The sequence below is a fragment of the Bombus impatiens genome, unplaced genomic scaffold, assembly GCF_000188095.3.
Source record: "Bombus impatiens unplaced genomic scaffold, BIMP_2.2 scf_2645, whole genome shotgun sequence".
NCBI lineage: Eukaryota > Metazoa > Arthropoda > Insecta > Hymenoptera > Apidae > Bombus > Bombus impatiens.
The window spans coordinates 71751-89339 of record NT_179064.1 but is presented as its reverse complement, the minus strand read 5'-3'; the positions used below and the strand labels follow the sequence as shown (position 1 = coordinate 89339).

At 33.8% G+C, this 17589-nt stretch overlaps 5 protein-coding genes across 9 annotated transcripts; all 5 read right to left on the bottom strand.

Moving 5' to 3' along the window:
- Positions 1-258: 258 nt before the first annotated feature.
- Positions 259-2076, bottom strand: LOC105681883 (protein FAM210A). Of its 4 annotated transcripts, none has more exons than XM_033324438.1 (6): positions 1923-2076; positions 1658-1852; positions 1302-1590; positions 1074-1219; positions 904-992; positions 259-654 (listed from the first exon to the last, which is right to left on the bottom strand). In XM_033324438.1, exons 2-6 carry the CDS (start codon positions 1794-1796, stop codon positions 568-570), a joined length of 750 nt encoding a protein of 249 aa, XP_033180329.1. In that variant the 5' UTR covers positions 1797-1852; positions 1923-2076; the 3' UTR covers positions 259-567. The 4 variants fall into 4 exon arrangements, with proteins under 4 accessions (XP_033180329.1, XP_033180330.1, XP_033180331.1 ...); XM_033324439.1 differs by having other exon boundaries at positions 1658-1834; positions 1923-2070; XM_033324440.1 differs by adding an exon at positions 784-802 and having other exon boundaries at positions 1658-2056.
- A 172-nt stretch (positions 2077-2248) lies between these two features.
- On the bottom strand, positions 2249-5689 carry LOC100741044 (angiotensin-converting enzyme-like). The gene is made up of 13 exons (XM_033324437.1): positions 5531-5689; positions 5031-5168; positions 4782-4940; positions 4621-4720; positions 4408-4551; positions 4028-4331; positions 3801-3953; positions 3619-3743; positions 3371-3546; positions 3134-3294; positions 2863-2985; positions 2606-2790; positions 2249-2511 (listed from the first exon to the last, which is right to left on the bottom strand). The coding sequence occupies exons 1-13, from the start codon at positions 5687-5689 to the stop codon at positions 2414-2416; spliced, it is 2025 nt and encodes a 674-aa protein (XP_033180328.1). The 3' UTR covers positions 2249-2413.
- Positions 5690-6987: 1298 nt separating this feature from the next.
- On the bottom strand, positions 6988-9177 carry LOC100740924. Its single transcript, XM_033324436.1, has 7 exons — positions 9102-9177; positions 8911-9033; positions 8580-8812; positions 8041-8220; positions 7579-7885; positions 7313-7512; positions 6988-7223 (listed from the first exon to the last, which is right to left on the bottom strand). The coding sequence occupies exons 1-7, from the start codon at positions 9175-9177 to the stop codon at positions 7047-7049; spliced, it is 1296 nt and encodes a 431-aa protein (XP_033180327.1). The 3' UTR covers positions 6988-7046.
- Positions 9101-10781, bottom strand: LOC100740442 (fas apoptotic inhibitory molecule 1). The gene is made up of 5 exons (XM_003494558.4): positions 10703-10781; positions 9986-10215; positions 9787-9912; positions 9668-9717; positions 9101-9608 (listed from the first exon to the last, which is right to left on the bottom strand). Exons 1-5 carry the CDS (start codon positions 10720-10722, stop codon positions 9438-9440), a joined length of 597 nt encoding a protein of 198 aa, XP_003494606.1. The 5' UTR covers positions 10723-10781; the 3' UTR covers positions 9101-9437.
- Positions 10782-10889: 108 nt separating this feature from the next.
- On the bottom strand, positions 10890-13633 carry LOC100740317 (fumarylacetoacetase). Of its 2 annotated transcripts, none has more exons than XM_003494557.4 (8): positions 13477-13633; positions 12617-12846; positions 12398-12538; positions 11981-12231; positions 11670-11876; positions 11425-11570; positions 11220-11337; positions 10890-11140 (listed from the first exon to the last, which is right to left on the bottom strand). In XM_003494557.4, the coding sequence occupies exons 1-8, from the start codon at positions 13558-13560 to the stop codon at positions 11064-11066; spliced, it is 1254 nt and encodes a 417-aa protein (XP_003494605.1). In that variant the 5' UTR covers positions 13561-13633; the 3' UTR covers positions 10890-11063. The 2 variants fall into 2 exon arrangements, with proteins under 2 accessions (XP_003494605.1, XP_033180326.1); XM_033324435.1 differs by having other exon boundaries at positions 12617-12803; positions 13477-13607.
- Positions 13634-17589: the final 3956 nt, after the last annotated feature.

Genomic DNA, 17589 nt, shown 5'->3' with positions numbered 1-17589 from the left:
TCATACAAGACTCTTGACTTTCGTGTATATTACTCAGGAATTTTAATACGATCGTGACAACCTCATCGTTGGAAAATTATGTGAATGTTAATGTTCAAATCAATGAATGATACTAAATAAGGTTCGGTGCATTGAAGACGAATAATTTTAGTTTACTACAATGCACAATTTGTGCTGCCAAAAAAGCTTCCCTATATCTGACTAATTAATCAATATTTCTGCGTGTAAATAAGGTAGGCTGAAGATAAACTACGAGTATTGTAGGTGAAAAGTACAATGTTATTTAAGTATATGTGCGGTATATAAGACAAAACGTCTGTTCAATAAAGGAGGGTATATCTGAGCATCTGTAATTTGTGTCAATTAATTTTTTTAAAGATTTCAAGGTGGGTTAGGTATATGTAGCAGTTCTTTCATATAATATTACATATAAGATTTTTTTCTTTCATCGTAACACAATAACGTTTACACATTTACAAGTGATAATATACATCCTTTTCATCAATCAGGCTTTTAGATTGAATCTCTTATCCAGGTGATCAATTAACTTTGTCCCATATGTTTTTGCTATGTTTTTGGAGGTTCTGTTTGTCGTTCTATTTTGAATCCTGCTTTTGGAGTCATTGTTGTTGTCGTTTTACTTGATTCTGCTGTCTATAACATAGAAAAAATTATATAGAACATATTATAAATTTGAGGACAGCACACTAGAAACCTAAGAAAGCGAATTAAGAAAAAACTAAACATTCAGAGAATTCTGAATTCAGTAGAAAATAGACCTACACACAGTATCATATGCAGACTACATCAAGAAGGCATGTAACAAATAATATAGTAGTCAGTTTTAGTTAAATGTCTTTACAGTTTACTATCAAGTAAAGGAATAATTTAGTGTAGAAATACCTTGTATACCATTTGTGATTGTTTACCAAATGACAAAGGTTTTACTATCCCTGACTTGCTAAGCTGTCTAATAGCCATTGTTGTGCATCCTATACATTATATACACATATATATATATCATTAATTTTTCATATGATCAACAATTTTGAGAATTGTTTTTGTTTAATTACCTATAGTGACAGTATATCTAAGAGGCGTAAATATTTTATAAAGGAGATATGCTAAGGCCCAGTTTCCAACAGTAGAATCTTTTACTTTGTCTATATACTTCTTACTAAAATGCATAAGCTCCATGAGGTGTGCAATATCCACTCCACTGAAAGAATAGACATTGCAAAGTATTGTGATCACATGTAATTTTATATGTAATTTATTATATACTATTTGACAGTGTTTACTTTTTGATTGTTACATAGAATGTGACAATCCATCCTATAGAGGTAACTATATGAACTGGCACTAAAATATGCCAATAATCCTTGGTCATTTGTTTCATTTTCGCGAACACTGAAAGTTTTTTCATCGGTTCTATTTTCGGGGCATCTCCTTTATTAGCATTCAAGTTACAATAACGCATGACCAGGATATCCTTACCGAATTTATGCCTATATGGCATTTCGTATGTTTTGATACGATTGAGAAACGGGACATAATTGCACGACAAGTTTCTGTAATGTGGATGCCTTTCTGAAATCGACAACGTCGCGATTGTAATTGTAAACCATTGGTAAAGTAATCTTACGCGTTAACCTACCGAAAAATTTCAATCTCCAACGTCTTGAATCGGTATATCGTGTAAGACGTGTTGTCTCTAAGAAATTTTTTGTCATCAATATGGGACTAAATCCTAAAGTAGTTGCGAACCTTACGCCCCGGCAAAAAGACACATCCATTTTCGAAAAAGCGATTGTGGCTATTTCTAACCAAGAAACTGTGCTTTCAAGTTGTACTGTGAGATAGTTACAGTTCCGAGTTTGTCGAGTTGTACGTCTTGGACAGGTAAATTGGACAGAACTTACCGAAAGATTATTTAGTTCAGCCGGCGTTGGCCTACGTAATGTTCGTAAAAATTACGTAAATATAGTAACAAAAACTCACATGTTTTTCGTATCGTTTACTGTAAAAGACTAGTTTGATAATCGAAACGTAACGAATGACAGCAGAGACATCTATCGAATTCTTTATCGTTAATATGCATATAGGCGGATGCTATATCTAAAAAGATATTTTGGTAGGAAACTTCATAGACAGTTGTCGGTTATTATTTTTAAACTAACAACATAAAACAACAAGATCATTTTAAACATAGTTACAAATAAATTTAATGTAAAATACTAGTGGTACAATATGTAGATAAATGTGATACTTTTTTTGGCATCAATTGCATAGTACAGTTACAAGATACATGTAAATGTCTTATTATGCAGTTGTTCAAAGGTTTCATAAAGTATTTACATAATTTCTAATTTGTGTTATATATACAGCGATAGATTATCTTATCTTTTTGCTATTAACATATTGAGATTCGCGTACTAATCAAAGCCAGTGGGAGGAATAACTGTGAAGTGATTTTTCGAGCGCCATTTTGGTACCAGTGAAAAAATAACGCTGAAATAAATTCAAGAAGGTCTATAGTTGTGATGTATTATTAGTATATTTCGCAACTAATATTCTATAGAATCTAGTCTCTTCTTATTTTTACCTGTGTCATCGCGATTTGTGATCCAACCAACAACAGGTTCCATTTCATTTTGTCGTTTTAGCCATTTATTTAGGGGCTCGAAATATCTTAATATAGCATTAGCATCCATCCTGTTTGTCCTACCTCTTGTCATTTGTCGTACCACATCTTTCCAAGATCTGGACGAACCAATTGATAGCACATCGCTAAAAAAATAAGAAATGAAGAGGGAATATATTTTCTTTACTTTTTTTCTATTATAATTTGTTTACACATACGATAATAATCTCCCAGCTTCTCTTGATCTATAAAAATCACAAGTATGTAAATCACCAGTGTGGCCTGCTATTTCACATAAAGATTCGAACAATTGAAATTGCAAGACAACACCAACAAAATATCTAAAAATAAGATCATGTAAATATTAGAATTTATTAAATTGGTATATTATTATCTATTATTTAATAAATAAATTTAATAAAAAATTTCTAATTTCTTAAATTAATTTTTTTAATTTATAATTTAATAATAATAATAGCTCTTTTATACTTGGCATAAAGAGCGTCAGCTGGGATATGATACTTCGATCCAGGATCAAAATCTCTTTCGGATCGTGGTACTGGAGGCACGATTCCTTGATACTGCAATCTTAATTCCCACCATTTATTTGTCATATCCGTAACACCCTCGTTGAATACACGCCACCTCCACTTTTAACATAAAAGGACAGAGATGTATTCACAGTTTCAAAAAGACATCGCGCTTGCAAATAAAATATTGTAAAACCTCATCAACTATGTACGCAAATGGCATGTAGGCAACTTTACGAAGGGCCATTAGCATCAAGAAATTGATATCGCTTCCATAATCATCCGTAGAATTGTCATGTAATTCGAGTTTACTTAAATGTTGAGGGGTGAACACGGAAAGTTCAATGGCGTCACTGACTGCTTCGAAAAATCCTAATTTACACAGGATTGGTATTTACTGAATCATTCAACTTTTATTATCACAATGATAATTCTTTCTGTCACCTGGAATTGCCTCGTTTCGAAATAATAATGGTTGATCGCTATATTGTAAGAAGTATTGCAATCGAGCGATCTCATGGTGTGTTGATAGTAAATCTTCCATCGTAACCCTCGTACACTGCTTAATGCTATAAAATTAATCGATTAAATACATTAAATCATGCTTTATCGACAATGATAAGTACCTGTAATTCATCCTATTGCAAAAATCCCAAGCACTGGGAGTACACTTGACTTCCCTGTCGATAGGTTTCTCAAACATCGAAAATCTCCAGAATTCAGGTGGCATTGGCTTCATTCCAAGAGAAGTAAAGAATTCCTCTGCTATTTGGAACATCCTGGAATATTTTCTTTGTTAATATCGTAATATATCAATTAATATTACATTTAAGCATTACTATCGTAATATTACCTTAAAGGTGTGAATCTTCGAATCATCATTTCCAAAGTGACGTCTAATTTTTTACTTGCTGGAAATGGCTGTACTAGGTCGAAAAGATCTTCCCAATTTTGTGCCCACATATTTCCTAAAATATGCGCCGGAATTGGTCCATCCCTTCTTATTTTATCGCCGTATCTTTCGAATAATTTCGTTCTTACATAAGTAAAGAGATTTTTGTACAAATGCATGATCGCTGACATTACGTCTGCTGTGTTCTGTCGAAAGTATTCATCTTCGAACAATTCTCTCATTTGATCACCTGCATCCTCAAATCCTATCGGAAGATACTTTTAAAATATGGATTCTTTTCTAAGAAAATTTTCAATGCAATTACATATGATTTTATTCACCATTTAGTCTAGCAGCTTGATTTGCTAGTTGAATGTATCTCATATATTTATTTTTAAGTTGAGGTCCAGTAGCTTCATGCCAAGCATGCCAATAATATAATAATTCATCATAGTCCTTAGATTTTGCCATTATTTTATTCACATCTAAGAAATATGCATTTATTTATTTGATATTCACAATTTGTTGATTATTACATGGACGAGTAAACTAACCATGGTCTAAATTCAGGTCACAATTTGCTCCTATAGTTCTATAAGGACACACCCTTGTTCGCACATATATTTCCTTCATTTCGAGAATCAGACTGTGCAACTGAAAATCAGTAATATTTCCGTCGTTTTGAGTTTTCACGAGATAATATTTTAATATTTACCTCATTAAATTTGTCATCTGTCAAAGAATTTCGTCCCCTGATAGCGATCATCTTGAGTTCCCTTTTAGCGAAGGGATCTCCTATTCGACTCCAAGCGAAACTGACAGCCTTGCGCCACGAAATTCGGTCAAATTTCAACTTCAAAGTCTGTTCTTCTATCTGATAAGGCAAAAATAATGAAATTTCTGACAAATTATTTCTGACAATTGAATATTTTTAGAAAAGATTTTTTTAGGGAGATCTATGTACCATTCTTCGACGATTTTCTTCAGTGACATTTGTTGCAAAATTCCATTGCGCTGTCATCACTCTCGTGCACATTGCAGAAGCTTCACTATCATATTCTCGAAGAAATTGTACAGCATCCCCTAAATTCACGTTCATACCCTAAATTCAATTTAAAATGAGATGAAACAAAACTTTAATATATACATCGAAGCAAAATCATGTTCTTTCTTCTGTAACCAAACTGCAGTACAATAAAATTTGCAATGCTACTTCATACTTTTAACCGTGAAAATGGTTACAAAGAACATTCCTACTGACCCAGATAGCGTGATCATATGATTCAAGGCCTAATTAGAATTTTAAATGCAGCTTTGATCTAATATTCCCCAGGGGATAACAAGTCTCCCTCCAACCGTGTCAAGTAGGCTTCTATCAAAGTGTATCATCGCCAAAATACCGTTAATGTGATTTATAAACAACAATGAAGTAGAAAACACCGAAATCATAATTCATTTCCTTACCTCTAAATATTTGCTACAGCTTCTCTGCATAAGAGAACAAATAATCATTATACCAATCAATTTCCTCAGAATCCTCATTTTTGTCATAGTTAAAGTGGAGCCAAAAATAAGACAAATAAAGTGCAGGTGTCGTTGATCTCTTTCGAAATCGTTTTTCATTCTCACGGGAAATAAAATGCAGTTAGAAAGTCAGGATGTTGATCAATCGGCTCTTCATGCACCACTGAGCATATTATTCTTGCCATTTCACTGTCTGCCTTCTATGTTTCAAAAAAATGTCTTTTACACGATACTAATAAAAATGAAAAATTCTTTTTCACGATGATTCATTGACACAACTAGCGTGATCTTTCACTTCCTTTTATGATTGAAACACTGTTAGAAACTTTCGATTCCATTGCAAAACGCAATCTTCGATACCATCGTCCCACAGAAGGAAAGTTTATTAGGTTCGATAAAGAGGCTTTTGAAGTTTTTAATAAGGAATTACGTAAATTATTTGCGAGAAGAATTTCGATTAGTACTGTTTGCCAATTAGCAGTTGATCGAACATTCGGTACGTTGATGTTGTCGTCGCAAAACTGAATCACCACAGAAAGAGAGACAGGTCTTCCGGACGGATATTCCACGGGCGAAAAGAGGAAGGGACAGGCATCGTCGGTGCGTGAAGCGTGACCACCCAACATACCGTAGCACACGCCAAAATCCTCCTATCTTCAACCCGATTCATATTTCTTAATGCATTTACAAGAATGCATGAATACAGCTTAGAATGAACGGAGGAGTCGAAGATTTTTCTTTTTATGGGACAGAGTTCCCAATTTCTCTTTTCAGTCAAATTTTTTTTTTGTGTCGTACAATTTACATTTACAGTAACACTATCGAAAAATTTATAAATCCACTTTGCATCCCATAGTTGGAAAACAAATTTTAATAATAAAGTTCTCGTTTTATTTGAAAATCACTTACCCTGTTGAAAGTCACATATATTTTTCGTAAAAAATTTTAAAAATGTGCTGTCTTTGAAATTAGAAAATTGGTTACTTTAAAATATAAAGGTTGAGTGTAAATTTATCGGACTTGAAACGATTTAAAAAATTAGTTATTAAAAATTGCCGAACGATGTTTTCGGTTCGTTCAGTATCTAAAAAATTTTTTTCAAACAATTTGTTTTATGGAAAGTACTGGTGTCATTGAAAGTGGATGATCGTTCCAGGTTTCCTTCGTCTTCTAAACAAGCACCGTAACTCCAATTATCCGGTGGCGTAACCAGTGACTATATGGGACCGCCGTAATTTTTTTACAGATATAATTGCATCCACGTCTCCTAGCGAAGACTTCTGCGTTTGACCAGTGGAAACAATTTTAAGGTCCTCGAGCAAGGTGATGGGAAAAGTAGGTAAAGATTTTAAAAAGTTATTGGGTATTTCGTGTCCGATATCTTCTTCTCTCTTGTACTAAAGTAATATATCAAATCAATAGATGAATCCCAAATTAGATAAAATTGTACCGTGACTTACTGTCTTTGCCTGGCTTCTTCGTCCATACGAGATTTCTTTCTGATCTGAGACTGTTTTCTATACTCCTCAAATATTATCTTCTCGATATTCCTACGTCTCTGCAGTAATTTATAAGTTTTGTCTAATTCCCCGCATTCTACTTGTATGTGGACAAATTCTAAAATATCTGGTGCCTAAAGATAATATCTTTTCTTACAAGCAATCTCATTAATCTACTTATTTTATCATAGAATCTTATCAATGAACAAAAGTAAACATTTACGACATGATTATCCATGAAATTCAATAAATTTTGCAATTTCCTGTTCTGCCGTTTCACTTTAACCTCAACGACCCGCTGCTCGATCTTTAACTCGTTAATCTGATCCTGTTTCGTTATAATTTCGCTCTTCACCTCGTTCAATTTACGCAACAGATCTCCCAGTTTCTGCTTGTGTTGCGTCAGTTTCAGATGGTAGTACCCTGTTACGAATACAATGTACAGACCTAATCTTGTACAAGATCTTACACTCGTTCAAGATCGATCACCTGCGATTCTCTTCATATCTATCACGTACAAGTTCTTTTCTTCGAGCATCTTTGCGTAATCCTGGTTCTCGATGTTTAATTTCTCGAAGTCAACGGCGTGAAGTAACTCGCCTAGTTCCTTCCTCTGAGCAAGCTGCTGTCTAGCCTTTCTGATCAGCATTCTCAATGTAGCGCTCTTCAATCTTAGCCTCTCTAGTATCGTGTTCGCCGATCTCAGCCATTCTTCGATGAATCTTCGCGAGAAGTCGCGCGTGAAAAATGCATTCACAATACGGCGGTACACTCTGAAACACGTGCAATCACCTGATCACTCGTTCGGCAGGAATCTTCCCTGTTATAGAGTCCACGCCCTCTACAACCACTTCCGATTCGAACTCTGCCGTCGATTCATGCGCCTCGCTGATCCGAATTTCGATTTCCTCGATCTTTGCCCTCATGGTTGCTTTCTTCTTTCGCACGAACACTTGTATCTGTTCCAGTTTCCGTTTCATCTCCTCCACTTCCTTTCTTGCCATAAACATCCGATGTGCTATTGTGATTCTGATAGGATGAAAGTGTGGTTCGATAAAGAATTTTTATGATGTTTAAGGCATTCGAGACCGGAGTAGTTTGATAAGATTGTTCAAAGCGGCCGAGTGGTTTCTGCAGTTATAGTTAATTCTAGTAGTGAAACATTCATCTTTTATTTGATTTTAGAACCGATGGATAGTTTATACTTTGGACACTTTATTCCACAATTAATTTTTTAATGACCATTTTAGTTGCAATCCGAGAATTGGCTGATAACTAAATCTTTATAAATTCCACAATTCATTTTTCGGTGATTTTTTTTACTTGAAATCTAAGGATTTATCGATAACATAAATATCTTTGCAGATCTTCTACTTTACAATTAATTTTCCAATGACATTTTTCAGATGGTCCTGAAATTTTTTAGATAACCCGGACATTGAGTACTCATGATTATATATATACAGATCACCGGCCTCGAATGAATTTACTTGATATTCTGACTTCGGGCTATCGCCTGTAGTTCCCACTGTCATGATGCTTGTTGCTCCTAATCGACTTACGGACGGCATGCTGACAATGCTAGGTGTACTAACAACACTATATCTGCCAGGGTCATGGACATTTATTACGCTTTCTCGGAAGCTCATACGCGATGATCTTGGTAATAAGTGTGCTGTAACTCTTCTTGTGATTTTTGCTCTGTCCAGGACATTCTTGATGGCTTGATAAGAATTTTGGACGATAGATAAATTTTCTTTATGAACTCAATTTGAAATTCAGTTTAAATTAACAAAGATTTATAGAGATACTACTCTTTACTTTTGAGACCGTGAGGATCTTGTCGGCTCAGGTACCGCTCATACATGTCATTTTCTAGGGTCAACATCCAGATTTCTTGCAAGAGGTCACTGTGCGTTTGATGCAAGTCATCAAGATTCATAACTATAATCGAAGATTAAGAGAGTTGTAATCGTTCAGATTAAAAGTGGAGAACGTTGGTTGACATGCACCATCGAAACTTATGTCATCGTCGTGTCTCTGGATCATTCGGGATCCGATACTGAATATACTCTCCCGCATCGACATTGTGATCAACAATTCATTTATTAAATAAATAACAAGAATGTAGGATGAGGATTAGGTTAGAATTTTTCTCTTCCTTTCGTGGCCTGAATCGAACTCAAGAAGAAGATTTTTTTTTCTTTTGCTATGTTCAAACGTTTCATTGTAAAATTTGAATACAGTGATTTTAATGCACGGTGATTCGTATGTACAAAGTGTAACCAACTTCTGTGGTACGTGAAACAACAAAAACATAGTGTAGAAATAATCCATCATATATTGTGCTACATGTCTGCATCTTCTTCAAGAAGCGTTTCCTTTCCAATTTCTATCTCGTCGATGCATAAAGAGTATGTTATTCCAATATTTTTCTGACCAGAACTGTGAGTTCTAATCGATGCTGGGAGATCTCCTACCGTAAATAAGATTTCTGCACCGTCATCGGTAAATTCATTCTAGAATGGAATGTTCAATTATGATTTGTTTCAATTATAAGACAATTCATTCTTTTTACCTCAGTCTCAGTCTGTTGGCCATTCACCCAAACGTTTTGAGTTTGTTTATCTGCAAAAGAAATATTATTATTTTCATCTTTTTATCAGATAGAAAGATTGCAATTAACAAAATACTTACCTAGAACTATTCTATATTCTTCATTTCTAACATTAGCCAACCAGGTTTCCAAGATTTTCGACTGCGATCGCACAAAGCTTTTGTAAGGCTTCCCATTCACCCATAATGAGTAAGAATATTTCAAACCTGCGTATATTTTATCGCATAATAAATATTTAATTTAAATAAGAAGCTTGTTATTATTTTGAAATGTGCTCACCTTGGATTGGATCGATTCTAATTACGAATTTATTATCGTTGAAAGTGAAAACTTCGTCTCCAACTAAATGAAACATCCAATCTCTGTAAATTATCTTTTCGCCATCAACCTTCACCAATCGACGACCCGTCGCCGTACCATGTTCGAATTCTATCACGTGATTTCCATCGCTTAAGGGGACGCTCCATTTTGCAGTTGGTTCGTCCAACGATTCCAAAGTGTGCAAACTCCTAAAAAAGTTTTTTTGCTCAGGGTTATTTTAGTACCATTCTAAGGTTATTTAAGATTATCTAAAGATTATTTTACAGTCATTCAAAGTCTGATTGAAAGTATGATATTAAAAATATGTAGTTTCAAAATTATATACCACAAAATCCGCACAATCTATTTGATTATCCAATGATATAATTTTAATGATATAATGTGAAATGCACTGGATTATTCAAAGATTTATAAATTAATTAAATGAACGAATTAAGTTATATCATATCAGGATAAAGATACAATCCTAGTTTAGTAAACATGATATTATTGATCTAATTTCTGTCCCCCTGTAATGCCTATCATAGTATGTAATGTAGAGTCTAAATTGTAGACTATTAGTTCATGTGTTCTTTAGATAAAAGAAAAAGATAAAAACTATTACTGTGTATTATTTTGTTTATATACATGGAGAAATCTTTTTAAAAGCATAAAATTTTCTTAGTTTTTACTTACTTTAACAGCATAGCAGCCATGTTTTCTTGATACTTGCTCTACCTTCACCTGTACTGGTCTCTTTATTGATCGAATTTCCTGCGACTATTTCACGGATCGATAATCCAGCTATTCTACGTCATAGTATGTTGCATCGCAACAAAACTCCAACCAAATTTAACTTTCAAATAAACATGTTCAAAGAAATGAAATAGAATTGTGAACAATTAATACACAACAATTTATTTATTATCTGTAATTCTTACATATTATATTCTTTTATTATTCTATACATTATTTTACAATTGTGATGATGATAAACAATTTCCAAATTATAATTTTAGATATCGTAAATTTAATTATATTGTACTAGAAAATAAAATTATTGAGTAATAGGAGGTAACAATTTTCCCGAACACGGTCCAAATCCGATTCTATACCCATCACCGAGGCAGTAACCTATAAAACAATGTTCAACTGTCAATAATTTCGTAGCTATGTACAGCTTCTATTATTTAAACGAAAATAGCGAACGTACCGCGTATAATCACTTCGTCACCATCTTGCAGAAACTTCCGGTTGGTCCCATCTTTTAACGGTATAGGTCGAGTGCCTTTCCAAGAGAGCTCGAGCATGGAACCATAGGAATCATCAGTCTGAAACATACGACGATTCGATGGAACAGTGTACCTTGGACATCGACGATTTAATTGGCAGACAATGAATAAGAATTTAGGACGCACCTCGCCACTTATCGTACCGGAAGCCATTAAGTCACCCGGATTGATATTGCATCCGGTTACGGTGTGGTGAGCTAATTGTTGTCGGGGTGTCCAGTACTGGTATTTATAGTTACTGCGACAGACAGTGGTAACGATACCATTTGGAGCTAGAAATTATAAAAGAAGAGAATAAATGCATGCAAAGATTGCAAATGCAATGTTTTAAAATATCACTATGAAATAAAAATCTCGTAAATTCAGCTTACTTTTAATGTCAACTTCTAATTTAATATCAAAGTTACAAGGTTCGCTATGCTGTAGATAAGGAAATGGGGTTGGATCTTGTGGCACATTAGGTACTTTGAAAGGCTGTAAAGCCTCCATGGTGACTACCCATGGGGAAATTGTGGTTCCGAAATTTTTTGCTCCGAAAGGTCCCAGTGGAACGTATTCCCATTTTTGAATGTCTCTCGCTGTAATTATTTTTTCGATTAATCATGTTTTTTCTATTTCATTTTAGTATCTTCTTTTTATGTGGAGATCATAAAAAGAAATTATAAGATTTATGAAGAATTACCACTCCAGTCGTTCATAGCGACCATTCCAAAGATATGGTCATAAGCTTTGGATGCTGAAACGGCATCACCTAAATTTGTAGGAGGTCCAACAAAGAACGCTACTTCCAATTCGAAGTCCATTAATCTAGAAGGGCCGAACGCTGGAGGCGCACCCTCTACAGGAAGTGTCTGACCATGAGGTCTCCTTATCGGCGTGCCAGAAACGACGACTGAGCTTGCTCTTCCATGGTAAGCAACTGGCAAATATTTCCTGCAGGTGTATCAGATCTATTACGGTTCTTTGAAATATTTTTTATTTTTATAAATGCAATTAAAGATACGTAATCCTTTAAACATTTTAACGAATGCTTATATTTTTTGTATCTTTAATTTTTTAATTTCTTATAAATGTGATTAATTTAAAAACAATTAATTACCAATTTGGCATCAGAGCATTTTCTTTTCCACGGAACATTGTGCCTACATTTGTAGCGTGATGAATGGAAGAATAAAAATCCGTATAATCACCAATTTTTGCCGGTAGATGCATCGTTGCTTCATTCTGTTCTACAAATACCCTGAAAAGTGGAGTAGTTCGTAAGATATGTGATTTGTTCGTTTTTATTGAAGGAGAAACAGAGCAATTTTTATTTTACTTCGAATGAGTATTTATTTCTTGCAGTGTAGGATTACTGATTGATAATAAATCTTGAAGTTTGGTTCTGGCCTCCAGCCAACTAGGTCTTCCCAAGGCCATAAAATCATTGAGGCAATCACGATGAAATACATCTTGATTGTTTCTTAACAATGGTCCATCGAACAGGTGTGAAATAGCGGATAGATCTAAAATTCTGTCGCCTATTGCTACTCCTATTCTCTTTTGAGGCTGCAAGATTTGAAATTTATCGTTGTACAGTATGTTATCAACATTCGATAATATAGTTTGGCAGTAGGTACAATTAATAATTCAAATATAAAAGAAATGTAATAATGTTTTGTCAGTTCTTCATGAAACCAGTACATAACTTTTTTAAACAATCTAGATGATCAATTTCAATGAAAATTAATTAGAAAAATATTATACAAGTTTAGTTGTTGTGTGATATGTAACAAATTATTGGAAGTGTATAAAAATAGACAGATTTAGAAAAATTCAAACTGAAAATTTAAAAAATCGATTTAATCGTTAAAATATTATCTTACTGCTATTCACAAATACGTTTGTAAATACGCGCCTCCAATTCTACCTGTTATTATCCAACCCACATGTAGATGGCACTTTACTCAACTAACACTTCGATGTTTTACTTATATCGATGAAACAATTGTTTTTGAATGGCAACAATATTATACTAATTTTGTATTATATCAATTGTTGGCAACAATCGTTATCATGATAAATAATTTCAATAAAAAATTTTTCTTCTATACCCACATAACCTACAAACTTTCTTCTAGTTTTGCTATCATTCTAATTTATATCTATGTCTATGATGTACTAGAACATGCCACTTACGTTGCGTTTTGTAGAAAAGACACCGTAAGGGAGATTTTCAATTGGAAAATCACAGTTTGGAGGATACTTCACGAAAGACTTCATGATCACAATTGCTTTGAACGACTGAGTCAAAACATCGCTTCAAAATGTAGATATATGATAATCGCGTAGAAGCTTGTCAAGGTCGACCGGCCACCATAAGATAATTTATTCACCTGTTTACGAACAAGCCTCCGGTCTAACTGGTTCCTAATTTTTCTCACCGTGTTTTCTCTTTTTCCTAGAAAACTCTGCATACCAAAGAATTAATATATTAAGTAGTTCATTGAGCAACTCTGATATCTTCATGTTTATAAACTTGCTGTTAAATGTGAAAAAATAATTATTTTCGTTTCGAGATCTCTGTTAATTGAATAATTTGATAGAATTGCCTCATTCTTTTATATTTCAACATTTTATTTTCTCAGTTGAGTGTTTATAAAGATTTATAAACGGAATATCGATTTTATTAGAATACGAAGGTTTGCTGAGAGTATTATTAATAAACTGAGGATGTTTGTTCGCATTTATGCTAATTTTAAACATGCAGAAATGTATGTAATGAAGATAACATGTTTGTAATGTACATAAAATATAAAACTATTCTCGTTAGAATATCCAGTGAACGAAACTAATCTCTGCTTGTATTTTATATCTCTAGTTCTGGATATTTCTAGTCCTCCGTAAAAATAGGAATTCGTATAAATATCTGCAATCCAGTGATTAAAATAAATCTTACGTTATAATAAATGTAAGTGATGGAGCAAAGATAGAAGGTATTGCGCAACACTTATTGACAATTTGGGATAACAGCAGTTTATTAGACATTGATATACAGTGGATAATAGGGTCAATTAGGTGGTACTTGTCGTACAACAAGATCACGACGTGCCAGCAATCATCGTTATAACGCCACGTATAATCCATATTCTTTCGCTCGTATTACCGCCAGGAGAGTTTTGCACACACGTTTACACATATACATATTTATATATAATTATCTTCTCACCTATTTGTATGTATATAAATGTATTTCTTGTTTTCTTTCTTTTTCTCTTGTTTTTGCTTAATTACGTACAATGTATAAGGATAGCTGCTTTCACGAATCGCGAGGCATCTCTAAATACCGATAATACTCTTCGATCTTTCCTTCTTTCTCATTTGGAAGACGTCGGATTTTGTTGCTGCTCTCCTCGCTCCAACTTAGACTAATAATTAACGATAACGAGGTCACAGGGTTAATGAGATCACCCTGGATCAGTTTGATAAATCACAAGGAAAGGAATTGACCAACGTTAATTATACTTGTGCCGATTTCGTCGGTTCTCTAGTTTCAAATGAAAGAAAGGAAATTTATATGTTTCTCGTTAAACTTATAATTTTCTGTCGATTGCGTGCGCGTGCATGAAAGGTGCATTAAAAAGTGCATTGGATGGTGCATTAGTGCATAGTTTATAGAACGCTAAAGTTCCTCAAAGTTTGTAGAACTAAAATACATATATATGTATATATAACAAGACATTAAATTGTGTAGCGAATAACAATAAAGTACAACAGCGTAGAATATACAGTAACAATGTCACAAGAATAGAATGTGACACGTTTTAGTGTCATAAATCATTTTTCTTTAATAATTCTCAAATAATTTTCATATTGGTACAACGAGTGCTAAGAAATATAGAAGGGAACGTATTCCGCGGCTTTCTATTTACAAATCTTCGATTCGTCAAGATATAAGAAGAAATGGGCACAAGAATAATGTACAAAACCGTCGTTAATTAACGGCACTGATATGGCAAAGGTATACTTCTTACGTTTATATTCACAACAATGTGAAGTTTATAGATTCGCCAAATGTACGTGTAATATGTATGCAGATCAAAGAGTCGAGATTTTTCTCTACTTAGATAGTGTCATTGTATAATTCCTTTACCTGTAGAAATATAGTACCTTTGACTAAACTTTTTAATATACGTGCATATGCTGTGTGTATATATGATAATGTCTTTCTCTGTGTCCTCTTTAATTACGTTAGAATACGAGTGAATTCGTCGAAGTAAAATCAGCCATTCAGTCGGCAGTATCAACGACTGGTGATTAAAAAAATTTATAACGCTGATAAAATTATGGACAATTAACAACAACGGTTCGATAGAATGTCTCTTCTGCAGGTATCGGTAATCGTGGTCAGATAAATGTCATTCATTTGTTTCCTTTTTTTTTTCTTCAAAAATACATACCCTCTGCTCCCCTAGTATAGTCTAATGCATCATGATATCGTTTCGATTTTACATTACAATTCGCAAATTCTATCTCACGTCAGCTTTAGATGAATATTATTAAAAGTTGACTCGAATCATGCGTAACAGGAATGTCGATAATGTTCTACGATTTAAACAATATCGCATGGGACCCTTTATCTTAGCACGTTATTTTCCCGCCTCTGTATATACTTTGTCTTCTATCCTGTCTTTTATTATTTTGTTCTCATTCGTTCTCGAGTTTCTCGTGAATGGAAAAAGATCTATCGACGGCTCGGTAAGTGTCGACGGGAAATGAAAACGTCGAGTAAATTCGTAGGTTTACAATAAATACATTTTAGGTCTCCCTTATTAATATACACCTAGATATTTTGTATTTACTTAAGTTTAAAGACATCTTCGTTCTTTTACTCAATGGCGAGTGAATCGAAAAATTTATATAGGGTCGTTCGGTTCTTAAATGTTGCCTTTTTTTTTATTTTCATTGTCGAACAGATTGATATTTCTTTCGTCGTTTCAAACGAGGCAAAAATATCGAAATTTTGTAGTTAAAAAGACGCAACTCTCTTTTATGTTTCCTCCTTTTTGTATTAACGAAATGAATCAACGTGTGAGAAGTGATGAAGCTAACGATCGATAGTGTCCCCCTAAAAAGTTAGGTGAAAGACGGGAACGCGATTCGAAATTACGGAACTAATTTCTAATAAGAGATTTCTTTACCAAATACGTAATAAGATCAGTTTCCAACAGTGTATAAAGGTAATCGACGAACTAAATGACAACCGTTCGCACGAATACTTGAAAAAGCATGTACTTTCATGGGTTTGTGTTTTGTATTTTAAAATCTCAACGCTAAATATATATATTTATATTGTATATAATATACGCTTTGTTCTTTATATATATACTTATGCTTTTTTTTTAGTTTCAAATACATTTATACTTTTTTTTTCAAGTTTCCTATAATGTATATTAATAAATATTACTCTCCGTTAGTGGTGAAACTCTTCAATAATAAATAATAACATACGTACGTTTTGTATATAATAATAATGTATGCAGGCCTGCCCTCTTTATTTTATAGCTTTGCAAACGATCAATAAATAACAAATTCATTTAGTCTCTCAACAAAGTAACGCGCATCATTTCTAAGCGAACTAATATCATTTTTTATCTCTATATTACTCCGCAGTGTACCGATGCAAGTAAAAATATTTTGTACATCTATCTCGTTCTCTTCGAACGAATTTTTAATTAATTCAATGTTCTTCTGAGTTTCTTTTTCCGTTCGTGACTATTCTCGTAATATATTTATTTTACTTATTGCCTCCCTGTGAGGCATACGCAACATTAATGATGTAATCAAAATCAATTTTCGACTATCTTCTTTCTAAATCCTGTAACTCTCAATAACGTTCTGATACGGAGCCAACTGTTGCAGCGCGTATGTCATGTATTTTCACTAAGAAATAAAATATTAATTAAACGAACTCTCGGTCATTATAAGCGCGATTAACTATATTTTACTATTGTTTCAATCTATGATGAAAACGCGTCGTTGCTACTCCTTCGTTTCCCTTTTCTTTTCTAGTGAATAGGTATAGCGCCAAGGGGTGAAAACTAGTAACATTTACGGCCGGAAGCATCGCTAGAGCTTTGTAACTTGATTCTTCGTTTCGTGGATGTGCTGTACGCTTACACCTAGAGAACTTACATGCTATGAGTATCCTTCGATCTTCAGTAGCTGCCTTGTAATATGCTGAAGAAGCGTTTCTCGTGCTACGAACGATGATTCGGTTACCGACTCTCTTCTGTCGTCAATTTCAAGCTC